The sequence below is a fragment of the Excalfactoria chinensis genome, chromosome 1, assembly GCF_039878825.1.
Source record: "Excalfactoria chinensis isolate bCotChi1 chromosome 1, bCotChi1.hap2, whole genome shotgun sequence".
Classification (NCBI taxonomy): domain Eukaryota; kingdom Metazoa; phylum Chordata; class Aves; order Galliformes; family Phasianidae; genus Excalfactoria; species Excalfactoria chinensis.
In genome coordinates this window covers 174,068,372-174,084,747 of record NC_092825.1, presented here as the reverse complement: position 1 = coordinate 174,084,747, position 16,376 = coordinate 174,068,372, and the positions used below count along the sequence as shown (strand labels likewise).

Here is a 16,376-nt window from a genome sequence, read left to right as displayed (position 1 = left end):
AAGGAAAAAATCTTCTACAGTGAGGGTGGTGAGGCACTGGAACAGGTTACCTACTGTTGTGGTTGATGCCCCATCCCTGGAGACTTTAAAGATTAGGCTGGATAAGACTCTGGGCAACCTGATCTAGCTGTGGTGCCCCTGTTCATTGCAGGGCAGTTGGACTAGATGGCCTCCAGTGCTCCCTTCCAACTCGAAGGACTCTGTGATTCAGTGATGATTCCAAATTAAGTCTGTTTAAAAAGATACTTGTAATTCAGAGGTCAGACTAAACGATTTTTGGATAAATATTTTCATAAAGGATGAGATTGCATGCAATAGGTGTCAGCTGTGTTAAAAGGCTTTTATGTTGCCTAGATCTTTACCAATCGATCTATTTTATTTCTTTGCTTAAAGTGCCTTTATATTCCTTGGCATTAGAACACACTGGGAGTAGTGCAACTGCAATTCTTCCTAGCATTCATTGAGTAAAAGGTTCATGTTTTTCTGGTTTGTTTAATCTACCATAACTATCTTGAGAATATATGAAATACTAATCAACAAGAGATTTCAGAATCCTTTCTGCACAGTCTTCCATTGAACTTAATCTCTAGAAGTTTTCCAAGATCCAATTTGTTTTAGGTTAATTCTTCTGGTGCTGAGTTGTTTTTTTTTCCTTGGTTGATGTTTACTATTTCATCAGCAAGCAGGTTCCCAGTTTTACTTGGAGGAGAAGATGCTGTAGGGTAAATACTCTTGCACATTCTGCTTATTTCATATTTTGTTTGTTTTTTATTTTAAGGCATCCATCATCCTTTGTACAACTGAATGAGCAATTAGAAAATAAAAATGCTGGTTTCTTACTACCGTCACAGAGTCAAGAAAGCCAACAAGAAGTGCTAAGCAAGGTACATCATACTGTTAAGTGTTTCTAGATCTTATGCTGCAATCTTGGATTTTGAAAAGAGAATGTGAAGTATTGGCTTGGTCATGTGCAGAGAGGAGATGGAAGATAAGCTATAGTTTTTGGAGAATATGGACTTTTCATATATGGAAAAAGTTTTCATATATGGTAATTGTATAGTTGTGCAATTGGTATTTTGATGTTCTGTGCTCATAGCAAATGCAGCTACTTCATTAAATTAATAGAAGACATCAGTGTGAAACATCACTGTGATTCAGATAATACCTTACGAGTAGTAAGCCCTCAAAGGTAATATGGGTAATTAATAAGTTGTAGAGGGAAAGTAGCTGTTTGTAGATGGTCTCAGATGTTAGATATACTAACAAATCAACTTTTAGTCCCTGTGGCTGGTAGCTACACAAGGCTGAGCTGAATCAGTCATCTGCTGCACAACCCAGGGCAGTGCTCTTTTCTTTTGAGTTTGCTTCATGTTGCATTCCACATTTCAGTGCTGTGTGCAAGCAATGTTGGCATGGCACTGTGGAATCACATATGGCTTGGCAAGTGAAAACACTCTGAGAAAGAGGATGCCCCAAACTCCCTTTGTGGGCTTGGTCTGTTTTTTGCTGAGTAGCAGTGTAAGCAGGAACATCTGGAACTGGATGCAGCTGACTTGGATGCTGCAGCAGTTTTGTCATGGTGGTCATGATCTAGCTCTTGGATTTTTTGCATCTACACCTATTTGTTTATAATTCTAGTGTTTCTCTGTTGCTTGCATAAGTAAATAGGAAATGCCATCTGCTACTGATTGTGTGCAGTTTGAAGAGTTATTAAAATGCATTCAAAGCTATTTATTCTGGTCTTGTAGTTGTATTTCTTAGATAATATAATGCTTATTGGTAGAAAGATTATGAAAACAATCTTTGTGTTGATTCTTTGGAGAGCTCTGAATAAGAAAGAAGTGCAGAAAACCTGACCTTACGTTTTATACATAATGGCAGAAAAATTCTTATGAATTCATTTATCATACAAAATATTATATGATAGTTTCTCACTAAAGAGTCTCTAGATTTATTTATAATCCTCCAAAGTTGTTTTAGGTTAGAGATATGTTTAATGCAGCCTAAGTTGACTTTGGAGCAGTATGAGTAAATCATGCTTAAGTTTACTGAAAGAATATTTCCTTGAATTTTTTTTTTATTATTATTATTTTTTTTGCATAAATTCCAATTCATACAATTGACATCATTGCATTCTTTTAAATACTGAATTTAAACAGTTTGTGTTTGTTCATTTCTAATACTAAGAAGGTGAAAGAAAACAGGAGAAGGGCTGAAAAGAGGTGTAAGAATTAATACAACTATGGGCACTGTCTCATGAAGAAATACACTTTGTTGTAAAGTCTCAAGATGTCTGACTTGGTTGGAAGAGTTGGGGTCTTGGAAACAGGCAGCAAAAAAGTCACTAGTGAGTGGGTGGTTAGTGATGCAGTTGTAGTTACTGCACAACATTTTTATTTTTATTTTATTTAACACATTTGCAACAGATAAGAAACCATCTTTATCGAGAGGAGCCGTCCCACTGCTCTGAGCAGGAAAGAATAAGGACAGAAATCTCTGACCTGACAGAAGAGCTTCATCAGAAAGAGATCACTATAGCAACTATCATGGAGAAAGCAGGTCTTCTGGAAAGACAGCTAAAAAAAGAGTTACAGATAAAAGACAAATTGTTAGCAAAACAACAGGTATGCAAGCAGGCAAAAACATCCTAGGTCATTTTACTCCACAACATAGATAACGACATACATTATCTGTTAAAAAAAGGCATAGCATTCCTTTTTATGTAGTTTTCGTCAGCAGTGATAATTGCTAAATGTTACAAAAGCAGCCAAATTGATGCCATAACTGTAAAACACCACTAAATGTCATCTGTACATCTAAATTGCTAATCATTTTGACCATCAATCGTAGTCACCATTTTAATATGCAAATGATATGGAAGTTTTCAAGTTTGTTGTTATTGTAAGTGCCTAATCATTAGAATTATTAGATAATCTAGAACATTTCCTATCTTTTCAGATTTTTAAAAGCTTTTAAAGAATGTTACAAATATACTCACAAAAGTCTATCAATTTGAAAGCTGAAAACTGTAAAGCACTAATGTTTTAAATGGTAAATTTCAGTTTTAAAAGCAAATATACTATTCCCATCACCTAGTTATGTAAACCAAAATAACCAGGATGCCTATGAAGGGTATATGGGTATCTGGGTTTTCTGGGAGGCTTGTTGCATATTAGAAAAATAGTGATTAATGTAATAGTTACTTCTGACAATGGGAAAGTTAATATTTGGGAAAATGTGAGGCTGCTGATGCTGTGTGACACTCTTTACCAGGCCACACGTGCTGCATGTATAATCTCTTGTTTTCCTAAGTGATTCCTTCTTTCAAAAACAAAACTCGCGATACTTCATTTCTATGTCTCTTACTGAGTACTTTAGTATTTCTTTGTGATTCAGAATCATAGAATCACTAAGATTAGAAAAGACCTCCAGTATCATCCAGTCCAACCATCAACCCGCCTCCAGTATTTCCCCACTAAAACAAGTCCCTCAGTACAACAACTAAACATTCATTGGACACCTCCAGGGATGATTGCTCAACCACCTCCCCGAGCAGCCTGTTCCAGCACTTGATCACTCTTTCTGAGAAGTTTTTCCTAATGTCCAACCTGAACCTTCCCTGGTGCAACTTGAGGCAATGCCCTCTAATTCTATCACATTTAATACTGCAGTATTTTAAAAAAAAAAAAAAAGTTTATTATAGTTCATAATTACTTATGTATATTTTGTAAAACAAATTGAATAGATGCATACCTATGTTCTAATGAGGTTTGACACGGCCAAGTGCATGGTGTTGCACTTAGGTCGAGGCAATCCCAGTTATGAATACAGACTGGGAGAAGAACTCATTGAGAACAGCTCAGAAGAGAAGGACTTGGGCAACCTGATGGGTGAGAATTTGTACATGAGCCAGTAGGTGCGCTTGTATCCCAGAAGGCCAACAGTACCCAGGGCTGCATCAACACAGCAGTGGCAGCAGTGAGAGGGAGGGGATTGTCCCCCTCTGCTCTGCCTTCATGAGGCCCACTTTGTGTGTCCAGTACTGTGCCCAGACCTGGGGCTCCCAAGACAGGAAAGATGCAGAGTTGTTGGAGTGGGTCCAGAGGAGAGCCTCAAAGACAGTCAAAAGGCTGGAGCACTTCTCCTATGATGAAAGGTTGAGGGAGTTGGGCTTGTTTAGTTTGAATCATAGAATCATAGAATTACTCAGGTTGGAAAAGACCTTGAAGATCATCAAGACCCCCATTTCCCCTTGTCCTGTCACATCACTAGTGAGAAGAGACCTGCCCCACTATGAAGAATAGAAGGCTCCAGAGAGGCATCATTGTGGCCTTCCAGTACTTAAGAAGAGCGTATAAGCAGGAGAGGTCCAACTTTTTACAACAGTCAGTTAGTGGTAGGACAAGGGGGAATGGTTTTAAACTAAAAGAGGGCAGATTTAGGTTAGGTGTTAGGAAGAAATTTTTTATTCAGAGGGTGGTGAGGTGCTGGCACAGGCTGCCCAACCTCTGAAGGCATTCAAGGCCAGGTTGGCTGAGATCCTGAGCAGCCTAATCTGATGGGTGGCAACTCTGCCCATGCCAAGGGGCTGGAACTGGATGATCTGTAAGATCCCCTCCAACCTAAGCCATTCTATGATTTCTATGGTATACTCTGTATTTTTCCAAGTTAACAGCAATGTCCTTATATACAACTAATAATTTAATTTTTTCCTAGGTGCTGAATTTCAGGTACAAAGTTATCAAATCTGAAAACACACGTCTAAAAGAGATGGCGGAAAATCAGAAGTATAAAAGTTGCATGGTAATTTATTTTATTTTATTTTAATCTGTGCAATATGAAGAGCAGTTCCTAATAGTACCCGTAAATGTTGGTTGAAATGGCAGACTTAAAAGACTCTGGCTTGTGTGAAATAAATGAATAAAAATAAACAAGTCAAAGACAAATTGTATTCACATGAAGCCTGGAGATGAATATAGCTAGCAATAATTTTTACATTAAATATAATAAGATAGAATTACGAAAGACTTCGGTTACTTTGACACTGAAAAATTTATTGAGGTCTATTTGTTGTTTCTGACTTATTCAGAAAATATGTTCTTAAACAGTTATCATTCTCACAGAGACATAAATGTGCACCTTTTAAACTAGTTTACTGCTTTGTTGATATGACATTTAAACGGCAGTGTAAAAAAAAAGTGAAGCAATGTTTTGACCCTACCCAGCTTATTTTCAGTTTAGTATCCATTTCCCTTCAAAAAGGGGATATTTAAGGTTTAATTTATAAAAGCATACAATGTAACATAGTGTGGAATTGTAAATTATACAGATGTGATAAAAATTACGTTCTTTACCTTCCACAAACCATTTCAAAGCCACCCCTCCTTACAGAACATCTGCAGTTACTGTGTCTGTCACTACAAAACACTGTAAATAACGCTGTAGGTATGTCTTCGGGGGATTCATAGCCTGGTAGTTGTTTCACTGTAAATTGGCAAATGTCACCCAAGAATGTCACCTTTTTTCCACTTATTAGACATGCAAAGGTCACTACACATACCAGAGCATTTATGGACTTGTTAATTCCTTCCTACTTTTCTATTTTATTGTGAGGATGTAAACACTGAGTACTATCTGGTATTTGGATGTTAAGGTTGCACGAACTGGAATCATGTTTATGGATGTGCTTTTGTAATAGAGCACAACACAAAATCCTCAGAGTAATGCTAGTCTGAATCAGTAGAGTGTCACGCATCACCAGGAAGAGGTACTTGTTTAGATTTCGAAAGCAGTGTAGCTGTGTCAACTCAGCCATGGGGCTCTTGCCATTATAACTGTACTGCTGATTCTAGAGCTATTATGTTAAGGTGACTTAGCAGCCTAATTGTGTGTTCTGCCTGACTTCTCCACACAGGAGACATAGCTAGGCCTCTACCCTCCATCTATCCTTGGACAATATATTGAATTTTCTTGTACTTTCTGGCATTTCCATGCCATCCTAGCTCGTAATTTTGCAATAGAACTAAGGCATGGTTTGTAGGAAGAGATAACATTAAATCAAATGCAAAAAACAAACAGGTGGAGGAACCCTACTTGTGCCAGTAAAGTACACAAACCAAATCCTTAGTGGTTATAAACTACTAAGTTCCAAAAGAATAGAGTAAGACCACAAGGAAATAACAGCACTTTTTACTAAAACGTATGTGTTTTCAGTCTTTTGTCCATAACTTGACAAGTCCTTGAGGATTATTTTCTGCTGGCAACTGCATAGTGTTACACTGTACTCTGAAAGTGTAATTCCAGTGCTAATCTTACATTTCTGCTTTCCTAGTGGATGGGCCTCCTCAGTCCCTAGCTGCAGTGCATGCATTGTTTGCCCTTTCATTATTTTGACTTTTATTTCATGTGGGTTAATCTGACTAAGAGGCAGGATTTATAACACAGGTGGAAAGCACTGTGCGAATGTGGCTATACCGCTTCTGAAACTCAAGGTGATGTATCCTGACACAGATATTAAACTATGCCTGAAGACATGCACTTTAGCTAGTAATTAACTTGCATAACTTTTCTTGTTATTTTTGGTAGAGTTGTTACTGAAGGGAGTAATCAAGTCTATAGCTATAGTCGTGGTTATTTTTATGTCATACATTCTACCATGCCATTGATGATGGATTTACAACAATAAGATTTGGAATGACCTGTTCCTTGAGAAATTTTATTTTATTGTGTTGTAGTGGCTGAAATCCCTTTTTTCACATTTATCTACAGTATTTTTTTTTTCTGGAGGCAGCTCTTTTGGCTTGCTATAAGTGTTGCATGATTATATGCGGTACTAGGTCTTTCTTTAGCATAGAACATTGTTTTGTGTTTGCTTGTTTAAAATACAAACACCCATTTATTGTGGAAAAAAATGCTCATTGAGTGAGGGCTTTATCTCCTTTCACAGAGTATCGATTTATCTCACAAAAAACATGGAGATTTCACAGCTTCTATTCACAAACTGGAACATGAGAATGCAAGATTACAAAACGGTCTTGTTAAACTGCAGAATCGCACAGAAACATCGATGCTGGGTGCCATGGATAAACATGGAGAAGCAGAGCACAGCCACCAAACCCATTCAAAGATGCAAGAAAAGGAAGAGAGGTAACATTTAGTTTGTACCCTTATATGAAGTTTTCTGTAGGCTTTTTGCAAGCCAAACTCTTATGCCTTTTTCCTTTTCTGTTCACTCAGAGCTCCCAAAAACCTAAATATCAGACCTAAATATAAGACCTACTTAGTATATTTGTGAGGATTTCCTCCTTTTTATGTGTGTGTGGCCAACTGAACTTGTCGATAACTGAAGTCCCAGAAACATTTCATTGTTATTTTGCTGTTTTTCACATGAAACTATTCAAGACCCTTTTAGTGCGCTGCTTCAGATATTCTCAGCTCCAGGTATTGCAAAACAGGACAAAATGAAGTTTTATTGCTAAAAAAAAAATACGAAACGAGGAAAGGAAAGGATATACAAATCAACATGAGAAGTAAACTGCTCCACAGGAGGTTATCTTAATAAGCAGTCTGAACTACAACTCCTGCTGAAAAGCTTTGTGTCCCACTAGTCTCATTTGTTGGAAGTTTCACTGTGTGTATTTTAATGCCTCACAAAGTTTTGGTGCTCTTGAGTGACCTGATTTTGAGAAGAAACATTATTTCAGTTGCCCTGAATAAATTGTTATTACAGTAAGCCCCTTATTAGGGAAAAAATAATGGGTTTTAAGAATATTCAGGCTCATAGAGAACATACTGTAGCAATCTGTTTCCTTCTTAGTTCTCTATGTTCAGTGGTGCACTGAGGGACCTTTGAATGTGTTATAATGATGGCACTGCAATAATTTAAATAAAAATAAAAAAAAGTTATCCTCTGCTGTTTCATAGTGGCATTTCATAATTCAGGAGATTAAAAATTAGTAGAAAGCTAAATATTTTGATCATTTGTAACACAGAACTTACACTGTAGCACTAATGTAAAACAGTTCTGTGAAGTAAAGTTTAAATAACGAGGAGCTGGAGTTGTATGGACTACGTCTTCCAAGTTGTATGTTCAGTCACTGACAAAACGTGGTACAGTTTTCTTCTGTAAAACAGAAAAGCATTGCATTCTCTGTTGATACACATTCATCTAAATTTCCTTTTAAATATGATGTTTCACTAACAGTAAGTAGTATTCATTATAATTATATATACATATAAGTATCTATATGCATGTGTACATACATATATATGCACATACAGAGATATATATGGCAGATATATATCTGTTTTATATCTATCTATCTATCTTTCTCTCTCTCTCTCTCTATATATATATATATATATCTGTACCTATTTTCCTAGTAAACTTGAAATGATGTTGAAGGCTTTGCTAAATGAAAGATTCACAAACCACAATACAAATTACTCTGCACCTGTAGGTCTCAGTTTCACCAAAACTGGACAGCACAATTTTTGTCTGTGCCTCCACACTTCTGAAGTGAGTAAAAGTCAGTTTTTCCTATTCCTATTCTAACTACACTTAATGTACAAGAGGAACTATGAGACATGCAATTTTGTGAAATCATGAAAATCATAGATTTTAGTGTAACAAACAATGGAGCTGTGCAGGTAATTTGCAGGGTCTGGATTTCACAGCCATTGAAGACTGATGTTAAACCTGAACAATGAAGGAGAAACCTTCCAAGAGCAGAGATCTCAACCACCCCTGCTGAACCCAGTTTAAATTACAGCTCAGTTAATCTGGTGAAACAGGCAGATTGAGCCTGCTTTTTGGGTTCTAAAACATGCACAAATCCTTATGTCTATTTAGTTAAGTACATGCATATAAACATTTTTAAAAATATATACATTCCACATGTAGTACCTATAAGCATCAGTCAGTCCACCTTTTTAAGACTTGGCCCTCCATGTAGTGTTAGTTCTCCATTCCCCAGATGGGGAAATACCTCAAGATTTTCTCAGTAAACAAAAAATGAATGCTCAGCCATCTATTGTATTCACATAAAGCAAGCAATTGTTGTTTCAGTTTAACTCTGGGGTATGTTTTATTGCATTGTGAGCATAAACCATGTTAATTCTGTTTTAATTTGCAGTTCTGTTTCCATGGTAATTATGGCACTGGGAAGGGCAAAATAGTTGTTTTTTTTTACATAGTAAAAAAAGTAGAAAACAGAGTTTTTGTGCAGGGTGGGGAGGCTGTGTTTTAAATGCTGGTTTTCAGAAGCTGTACTTTTAGTTTGCCCTGAATGCAGTCTGAAACCTCAGAATATTTGCACTGTGGGCAAAAATGTTTTTCTCTCATAATCAGTACAAGAATCTCAGTAGCTGGATAGGAGGGCTCTAGAGAAAATACAGGAAATTTCAAGAAGTTAACAGTGACTGTTTAGCAAGAGGCATTTATTTCCTTGAGTGTGCATTGAAATTCTAAGTATCAAGATGTAATACATGGAGAAGTGTCATCTTTTTGTTACAAAAGACTGGGGCCACATCCTACCTATAACCACCTTAATTTATTATTATTCTCATAGTGACTGTTGGCTTTAATTGCAATAAGCTTTCCCTATTCCCAGGGTTTAAATCTCTTTTTTATACCTTCTCCACATACAGTTAATTTAAATGTTTGCATGATTGAAGATGATTTTCACTGAGGAAGCCAATGTGCTTAGCCTGCTTCTTCAGAAATTAAAGCATGCATGTGAGTTCCCATAAGAAGTTACCATAAATACATACACAAATTATGTGGTTGCTCAAGCCAAAGTGCGCTTTCATCATGTGGCAAAAGTGAAGGGACTAATCTCTATTAGGACTGAAAACCTACTGACACAGCTGGATCTTAAAGGATCTTAGAAGAACTTCACTATCTATTGTAAGGAAGTTTTCACTACCCTGTGGAGATCTCACATCTTTCATCATACTCACCAGTATTACCAGTTATTGCAATGGATAAACCAGACACAGAAAAGAACAGTATTTTCAGAAAGAAAATATTTTCTATCAATTTTAAAAAATCAAGTTAATTAAGTTTTAGTTGCAAAGCCAAAGTAATATGACTGATTCTGCAAACATTTGGTCATGGAAGGTCCATTGGGGAGAGATATGTCAGCCTGCACAAGCTACGTAAGGAATTTGTTTAGCGTCACGGAAGCCATTGATCTCATAGGGACCAGGCTGATTTTATACATCTGTGTGTCTGAAAGAACCTATTCTGTCTAAAATTCTCTTTGTGAGGACTTTCTTCTGTCACTTCTCGTCCCATATGTCTCCATGCCAACAGTAATATTGTTTTTGTCGAGTACGTGTATGTGTTAACTACTCTACAAACCCACTAAAAGCACTTATTCAGCTGCAGTTGGAGTGATTTTGCATTGCCAGCTTTAACAAATGGCCTGTTGTGTTTTTTCCCACAAACATGCAAAGATTTTCCTACCTTTACATTTGTATTCAAACTAGAACTCTGGTTTCAGAGTTATTTTGCACTGAACTGACAGAAATTTAAACCTCAACTGTGAAATTTGTCTCAAGTGAAGGCATGGGATCCATATCAAAGCACCTAAATGTAGGTGGCATGTGTCTCCAAGATAGCAAGCAGCCCCAGCAATCATATGGATTACAGCAGAATGTGGAGTTCCATTAGATAATCAGTGGGTTTGGGGGGTGAGTGGGGAGGAGATGTCTTTTCACTGTGAAAGATACCATAACTGTAGGCACCCAAGTCTGACAGTTCTGCTCTTACTGAAATAAGCTGTAACATAACTGTAATAACTGTAATTGAACACGTAGAAAACCAGTTCTGATAGAAAGGAAAAAAAGAACACAGATCACATAGACTTTACTGTGGGTTTGCAGAGGAAATTAGTTCCAAAAAGGTCAGAATGCAAAATGGAAAACAAAAATAAAACAAACCCTGTGGTTTTATTACTCATAGTGTCTGTCTTCAGCTGTGGTGGTGTTTCTTCACTGTGCCCTTCATAAGGATAATAAACAGAATGGATTTTAAAATAGGCAAAATAATAGATATAAATTCTTCTCCCATGCTCTGAAAAAGCATGAAAGAAAGGAGAACATTCTGCCACCAGAATGATTTTAGGTGATCTGGAAAACTGGAGGACTTGGTAAATATTCTCAGGGAGTTTTATCTTCAAATCTATATTAAAACTATATGGTAGCATACTTAAGATTAGAACTTACATATTTAAAACTTACAACACTTAAAACATACTTAGAATAAAAACTCCTATAGCATTCAGAGTATCTTAGTCACTACTACTTTATAATCAAATGAAAGTACTTTCTTCCTTAGCTCTCTTTACTGTTTGTCTATGGGGTACTCAGTCTCACGTTTAAGGCCCAGTATGCTTAAGGATAAGCAGGGTTCATTAAGTCTGCACAGCCAGCCTCATCCAGAACTGAATGTTTAAACTGATGTTAGAAAATGATGGCGTGAACTTTCTACAGACAGCACTGCCCTTTCACTGTGCTTGGCAAATTCTTCCTTTTCTATTAGAAATAAAAGCAGGATCTAGCAGCAGTACATATCCTTAGGTATTCATAACAATTGTATTTTAGTGGTAGAGAACTTGATCTTTAAAAACTTCTGTAGATGCATTTCAAGTTTGTGAAGTGTTTTAGGATCTTTTCAAGGATAGGATCATTTCAAACAGCCGTCGTGTTTAATATAGTGGTTGCCTCCCAGGAGTGAAATTTCTCTTATTTTCACGAGGACAGAGTTCAGTGCAGTGGCATTTTCTACTATTGCCAGGAATACTGTCACAGAAATGTAACAAAATCTGAAATAATTGATTGTTGTTTTTTTTTCATGTTCTGGTATATCGTAGAAGTAAAGATGCAATTGAAAATTAGTCTAATTCAGCAGACATCTGGGCAAGACAGTCTCAAAATGTTCTGCTCTTTCATCACTGTGGTTTCAGAATTATTCAGTTATCTGCCAGGCAAAGATATTTCAAATGGAAAGCAAAGAGCTTGCTTTTTTGTGAGTTGCAATTAACCATAAAAGTGTTTGCTTGACAGTACTGCAAATGAATACAAATACATGCTTTTACGTCCTTTTTACATCCTCTGTAAGCAGGATAAAAGAGTTACAGAATAATAAAGGGCTCAAAATTCTTCTGTAAGATTGAAAGTTTCCCTTGTTCTTACAAAACCATGTTCTTGTGCACCTAAAAGAAAGGTGTACACTTGGATATAAATTAACATTGCAGTAAAGAGGCAGCTAGTTTCCTATACTAGCTTTTATATTCAATTGATTTAAAAATTTCTTCTAACTACTTAAACATAGTTGTTTACGTTTATATTAGATCACAACTGACTAATTATCCAGGTAACAAAGTTTTGTTTCCCATCTCACACTTTAGTATTTATGTGGCTAATTTCAGTCTCCTTCCCATCATACTGAAGCAAGTTTGTGGTTTAGATCTTACCCTGCAAATTTATATGGCAAAGTTACTCAGCTTAAGTTGCAATTAAAAGGTTCAAATCAGAGTGACTTAAGTGGGAGCTAAAGCAAAGTATGCACCCTCAGACATTCACATTGACTTCACTGGAAAGCTGCTAAACTTTTGCAGGTAGGCCCATAACTTGATATGTGAAACAGTTTGACCAGCTGAGTAATGAGAACTTCATAAACAAACAAAATCCCATGGTTTTGCTGTGGTAGCTTTGTTTAAACGGCTGCTCATATTTTGATTTTGAATTTTTATTGCTATTTCAGAACTTTCCAAAATGAAGATGAAAGGCATATGAAACTTCAACGGACTGCTATATTCACAGCCAGTGGATACCATAGAAACTGTAGTCCTACTTCACATGGCCAAGGTGATATCATTGGTTCCAAGTGCGATGGTGCTTTATCTTATCACAAACTTGACAGAGGTCGTGAAATGGAACTAGATGAGAAATCTCCATCACCACCAACAGAATATCCTTTGTGTTTTGGTGGGCTGTTTCCTGAAAAAGGCAGAACAGACACTTTATTAAGCCATGCTTACGATACAGAAGAAATCAAATTAACGGTAAGTAACTGTTTTTCTATATTCTCAAAGATCACTCTGTGGACCAGGTGCAATCTTGGAGGAGCCAAAAATTAGATTACCCCAGTTGTCATAACTATTTATTCAATGCCAGCCCAGCAAAAATGAAAATACCTTATTTGAACCTAACTGCAGTTTTTCTGGATATTAGACACCACCTACTGGGCCATATTCTGTCCATTAACAGTGATGATAATTACCTGCCGTTGTGTGACTGCGGGACAGACTTCTACGTTTTAGTTCATTGCCTTCTGTATGGGAGTACTCTGCTTCATATTCCCTTCTGCAAGGGTACTGTGCTTTAAGTCCATTTATTTCCACAAGACCTGCAAACTTACACCTTACATGCTGTTAGACTAATCGGGTTTCTACAGCATTTGATCGATGGATGAAATTAGAAGAGCTGCAACAACTATTTTCCATGTGTGAGCTCTTGCATTCAGAAAGGAACAGAAATGATAACTGCTGTAATCCTTCTTTTTCTTGAAATGAAAGGCTAATAATGCAAAATTCTTTCAGTCTTCATGGGGTGCAGATCTTCACTGAGTGCAGATTAGCAAAATCCATGAAAAGTGGGATAAATCCCAGCTTGTCTATGGCAAATTCTTAAGAAAAGCTTTCCAAAATTCTTTGAATTTTCTACTCTTCCTTAGTGTCTTTTATTCTTCCTTAGGCATCCACTACAGGCCACTATTTTTTTCCACTTGAAAATTCAGCACTCATTTCCTTGACCTCAAACTGTGTGATCACACCAAGTTTTAATAGAACTAACAGGTTAACAAGGAATGGACAATAGCCATCTTTCTGTCCAACTGTGAAGTATGCTTCCTGGTGCCCAGGAGATCCTGAACTGTGTGTGGCTGAGCCCTCAGAGAGAAGAAAATGAAAGACTAATTCAGCATTTACTGGGAAGAACCAGTAGGCAATGTTCTTGCCATTTCAAACAGTAATTAGGCTGGAAGAGGCATCATGACACTCAGTCACCTTAAAGCCTGTTGCAGTGACCATACTCCAGTTCTGCTGTTCACTTCAGAAAAGTGCACACACCCTTTCCTATCAACCTCCTGGCTGCTGGAACCTCACTGCAGGTAGGCAGCAGCTCAGTGATGGCCTGCCTGAGAAACAGGTACTTCAGTGCAACCCATCCCTGTCTGTGGTCCCAGCAGCTGTGTCCCAGTAGTCAGAGAACAGGGAGGGAACCACGCAGTCCTGAGTGTTTGACCTCATTTCCATTTTTATTTTCTTATGTTTCATATAAATGTTAAGTATATAGTTTTTAGTTTCTCATGGCTTGGAAGATTTCCTCTTTAAACTGCTAGTAGCAAAAAGAATTGTTGGGACTTTTTCAGGAAAGTCTGATAAACACCAATCCTCATCCTCTGCTCTGTCAGGAGTGTCAGACAGAGACAGCAGGGCACAAAGCTTCTGTTTCCAGAAAGACCACGGATAAAGCCCATTCTGACACAGTTTTACCAGATTTAGCCACAAAGAGGCTAAAATTAGCCAGACCAGTTCCTGGGCTTGTTGTTATAAGAACTTCCCTGGGAAGCTGAAGGGACTAAACATGAGAAGATTCTAGAAGCATTGTTTGTCTACTACATGTTAGGCTATCCAAAATGTTAATGTTTTTATCCACCCTGCTTAATGAGCAGCCAAGAAAGTAGGCACAACTTGTAGGGCAAGAAAGAAATTAACTCTAGGCAAATTAATTAGGCACTGTGAGTGAGAATAGACCTGGTTTCCTGGAGTGCTTCTGCCCAGCAACCTAGTTAACTCATAAGCACTTTTGAGTTTTTCTTGTCTAAGGAAAAGATGTATCTAACATGTCACATGTGGAGATTCACATCTTTATCAAATTTTGCATCATTGCCAGCAAAAAGGTGATTCTCATTACTGGTCTACACCAAGAAAATATGAGGTCAGCTGACACATGAGTAACAGAAAAGCAGAGTCCTTGTTGCCTGACTACCCAAAAAGTTAGGCTGAAATCTTACAGTGATCCCATTTCTGTGTAGCTTACAGTTAGAAAACTGAAAGACAAAAAAAGAAATGTTATCTGAGGAAAACAAATTCAAAACTGAAGACCATGAGTCTCTTCTGACACATGGGTTAAAGCAGTTTCTTTATGGTTTTCTTTCCCGGGGCACAGAAAGTAAAGGTAATGTAGAACAGAGTGAAAGAACAGATCAGAGCCTTGGAAAGCAAAGCTTACTTGGTAACAAGAAATTTTGCCTTTTAGACCTGTTTATATACAACCTTCTCTCAAAGTGCATAAAAACAGTGCATTAGGGGCCTATCTAAAATGATAGTCAGCAATGTCTTACCCTCAAGATATGAAGGTGCAAAGGACCATTATCTGCTTGTTCTGAATGATAAACATTCTTCCCTCAACACTGAGTACATTCAGAAATGGCTCATTTGGGGTTTACATTCTGTTTCAAGAAAGCACATCAAAGTAAGTGCCAGTTGAAGCCAAGGACACTGGTATTTTATCAGATGGCTTGATCATAAGATCCATGTGTTTCTAATGACAAGTCAGCAACTGTAAACATTGTTATAAGGAATTTCTCATAATTTGAGATAACACTGGTGAAGGCTGGTGCTCATATCGATCTGCTGTTGGAAGGGTTTTATTTGCTCACCTTTGACTCAGTGATTTCAGAGGTGTTTCTCTAAGAAAAACCTCCAAATAGAGTGTCTTCTTTGTAATGAAAAAGCATTCTTGAAATACTTCAAAATAGTACCGCTACTTCTATCACTGACCCCAAACTTCACAAGGACCCAGCCCACGAGTGTAGCGGAAAGAATGTACGTGTGTCCATGGAATGCAAATTCTCAGGGAAGACTCCTTGTACAAAAATCTTATTGATTTGTGAGTTGGAAATCACGTACATGCTTATAAGGGAAAAGGTGATATAAGGTGATTTTCCTCCAGAGTTTCTCAAGCACTGGAAGATCAATGCTTGTCTAGGGATTAGAAGAAGAATATTGTGGAACAAGGAGATTCAATACCTCTAAGTTCTTCCTTCCTATGTAGCCTGTCTGTCACTTTCTTCCCCACCCTGTTAAAACACAACTTTGAAGGCATGAAGAATAGGAAAATCCTGCTTTATCTGTGAATTTCATTTGAGGAACTCTGTCCAGAAAGCCTGACTCAGTCTAAAAAGGTGGTTTTACATCCAGAATTTATTCTGAGCATCATTTACTTGCTGTAGATTGAAAAGTGAAAGGGTTTCCTTTAGGGAATCCCTAAACGTCATATCAAGGTCTGCTGCAAACAGTCAGAAT

General features: G+C 37.3%; 1 protein-coding gene across 1 annotated transcript in view; it reads left to right on the top strand.

Annotated features, from left to right (window-relative positions):
* DEUP1 (deuterosome assembly protein 1) overlaps positions 1–16,376 on the top strand; it is a 63,443-nt gene that overhangs the window by 25,024 nt on the left and 22,043 nt on the right. Inside the window, exons 9-13 of the mRNA XM_072326818.1 lie at positions 779–884; positions 2,427–2,624; positions 4,717–4,803; positions 6,947–7,146; positions 12,770–13,070. Of these exons, the coding sequence (XP_072182919.1) occupies positions 779–884; positions 2,427–2,624; positions 4,717–4,803; positions 6,947–7,146; positions 12,770–13,070 (892 nt within the window). The remainder of the gene's footprint in view (positions 1–778; positions 885–2,426; positions 2,625–4,716; positions 4,804–6,946; positions 7,147–12,769; positions 13,071–16,376) is intronic.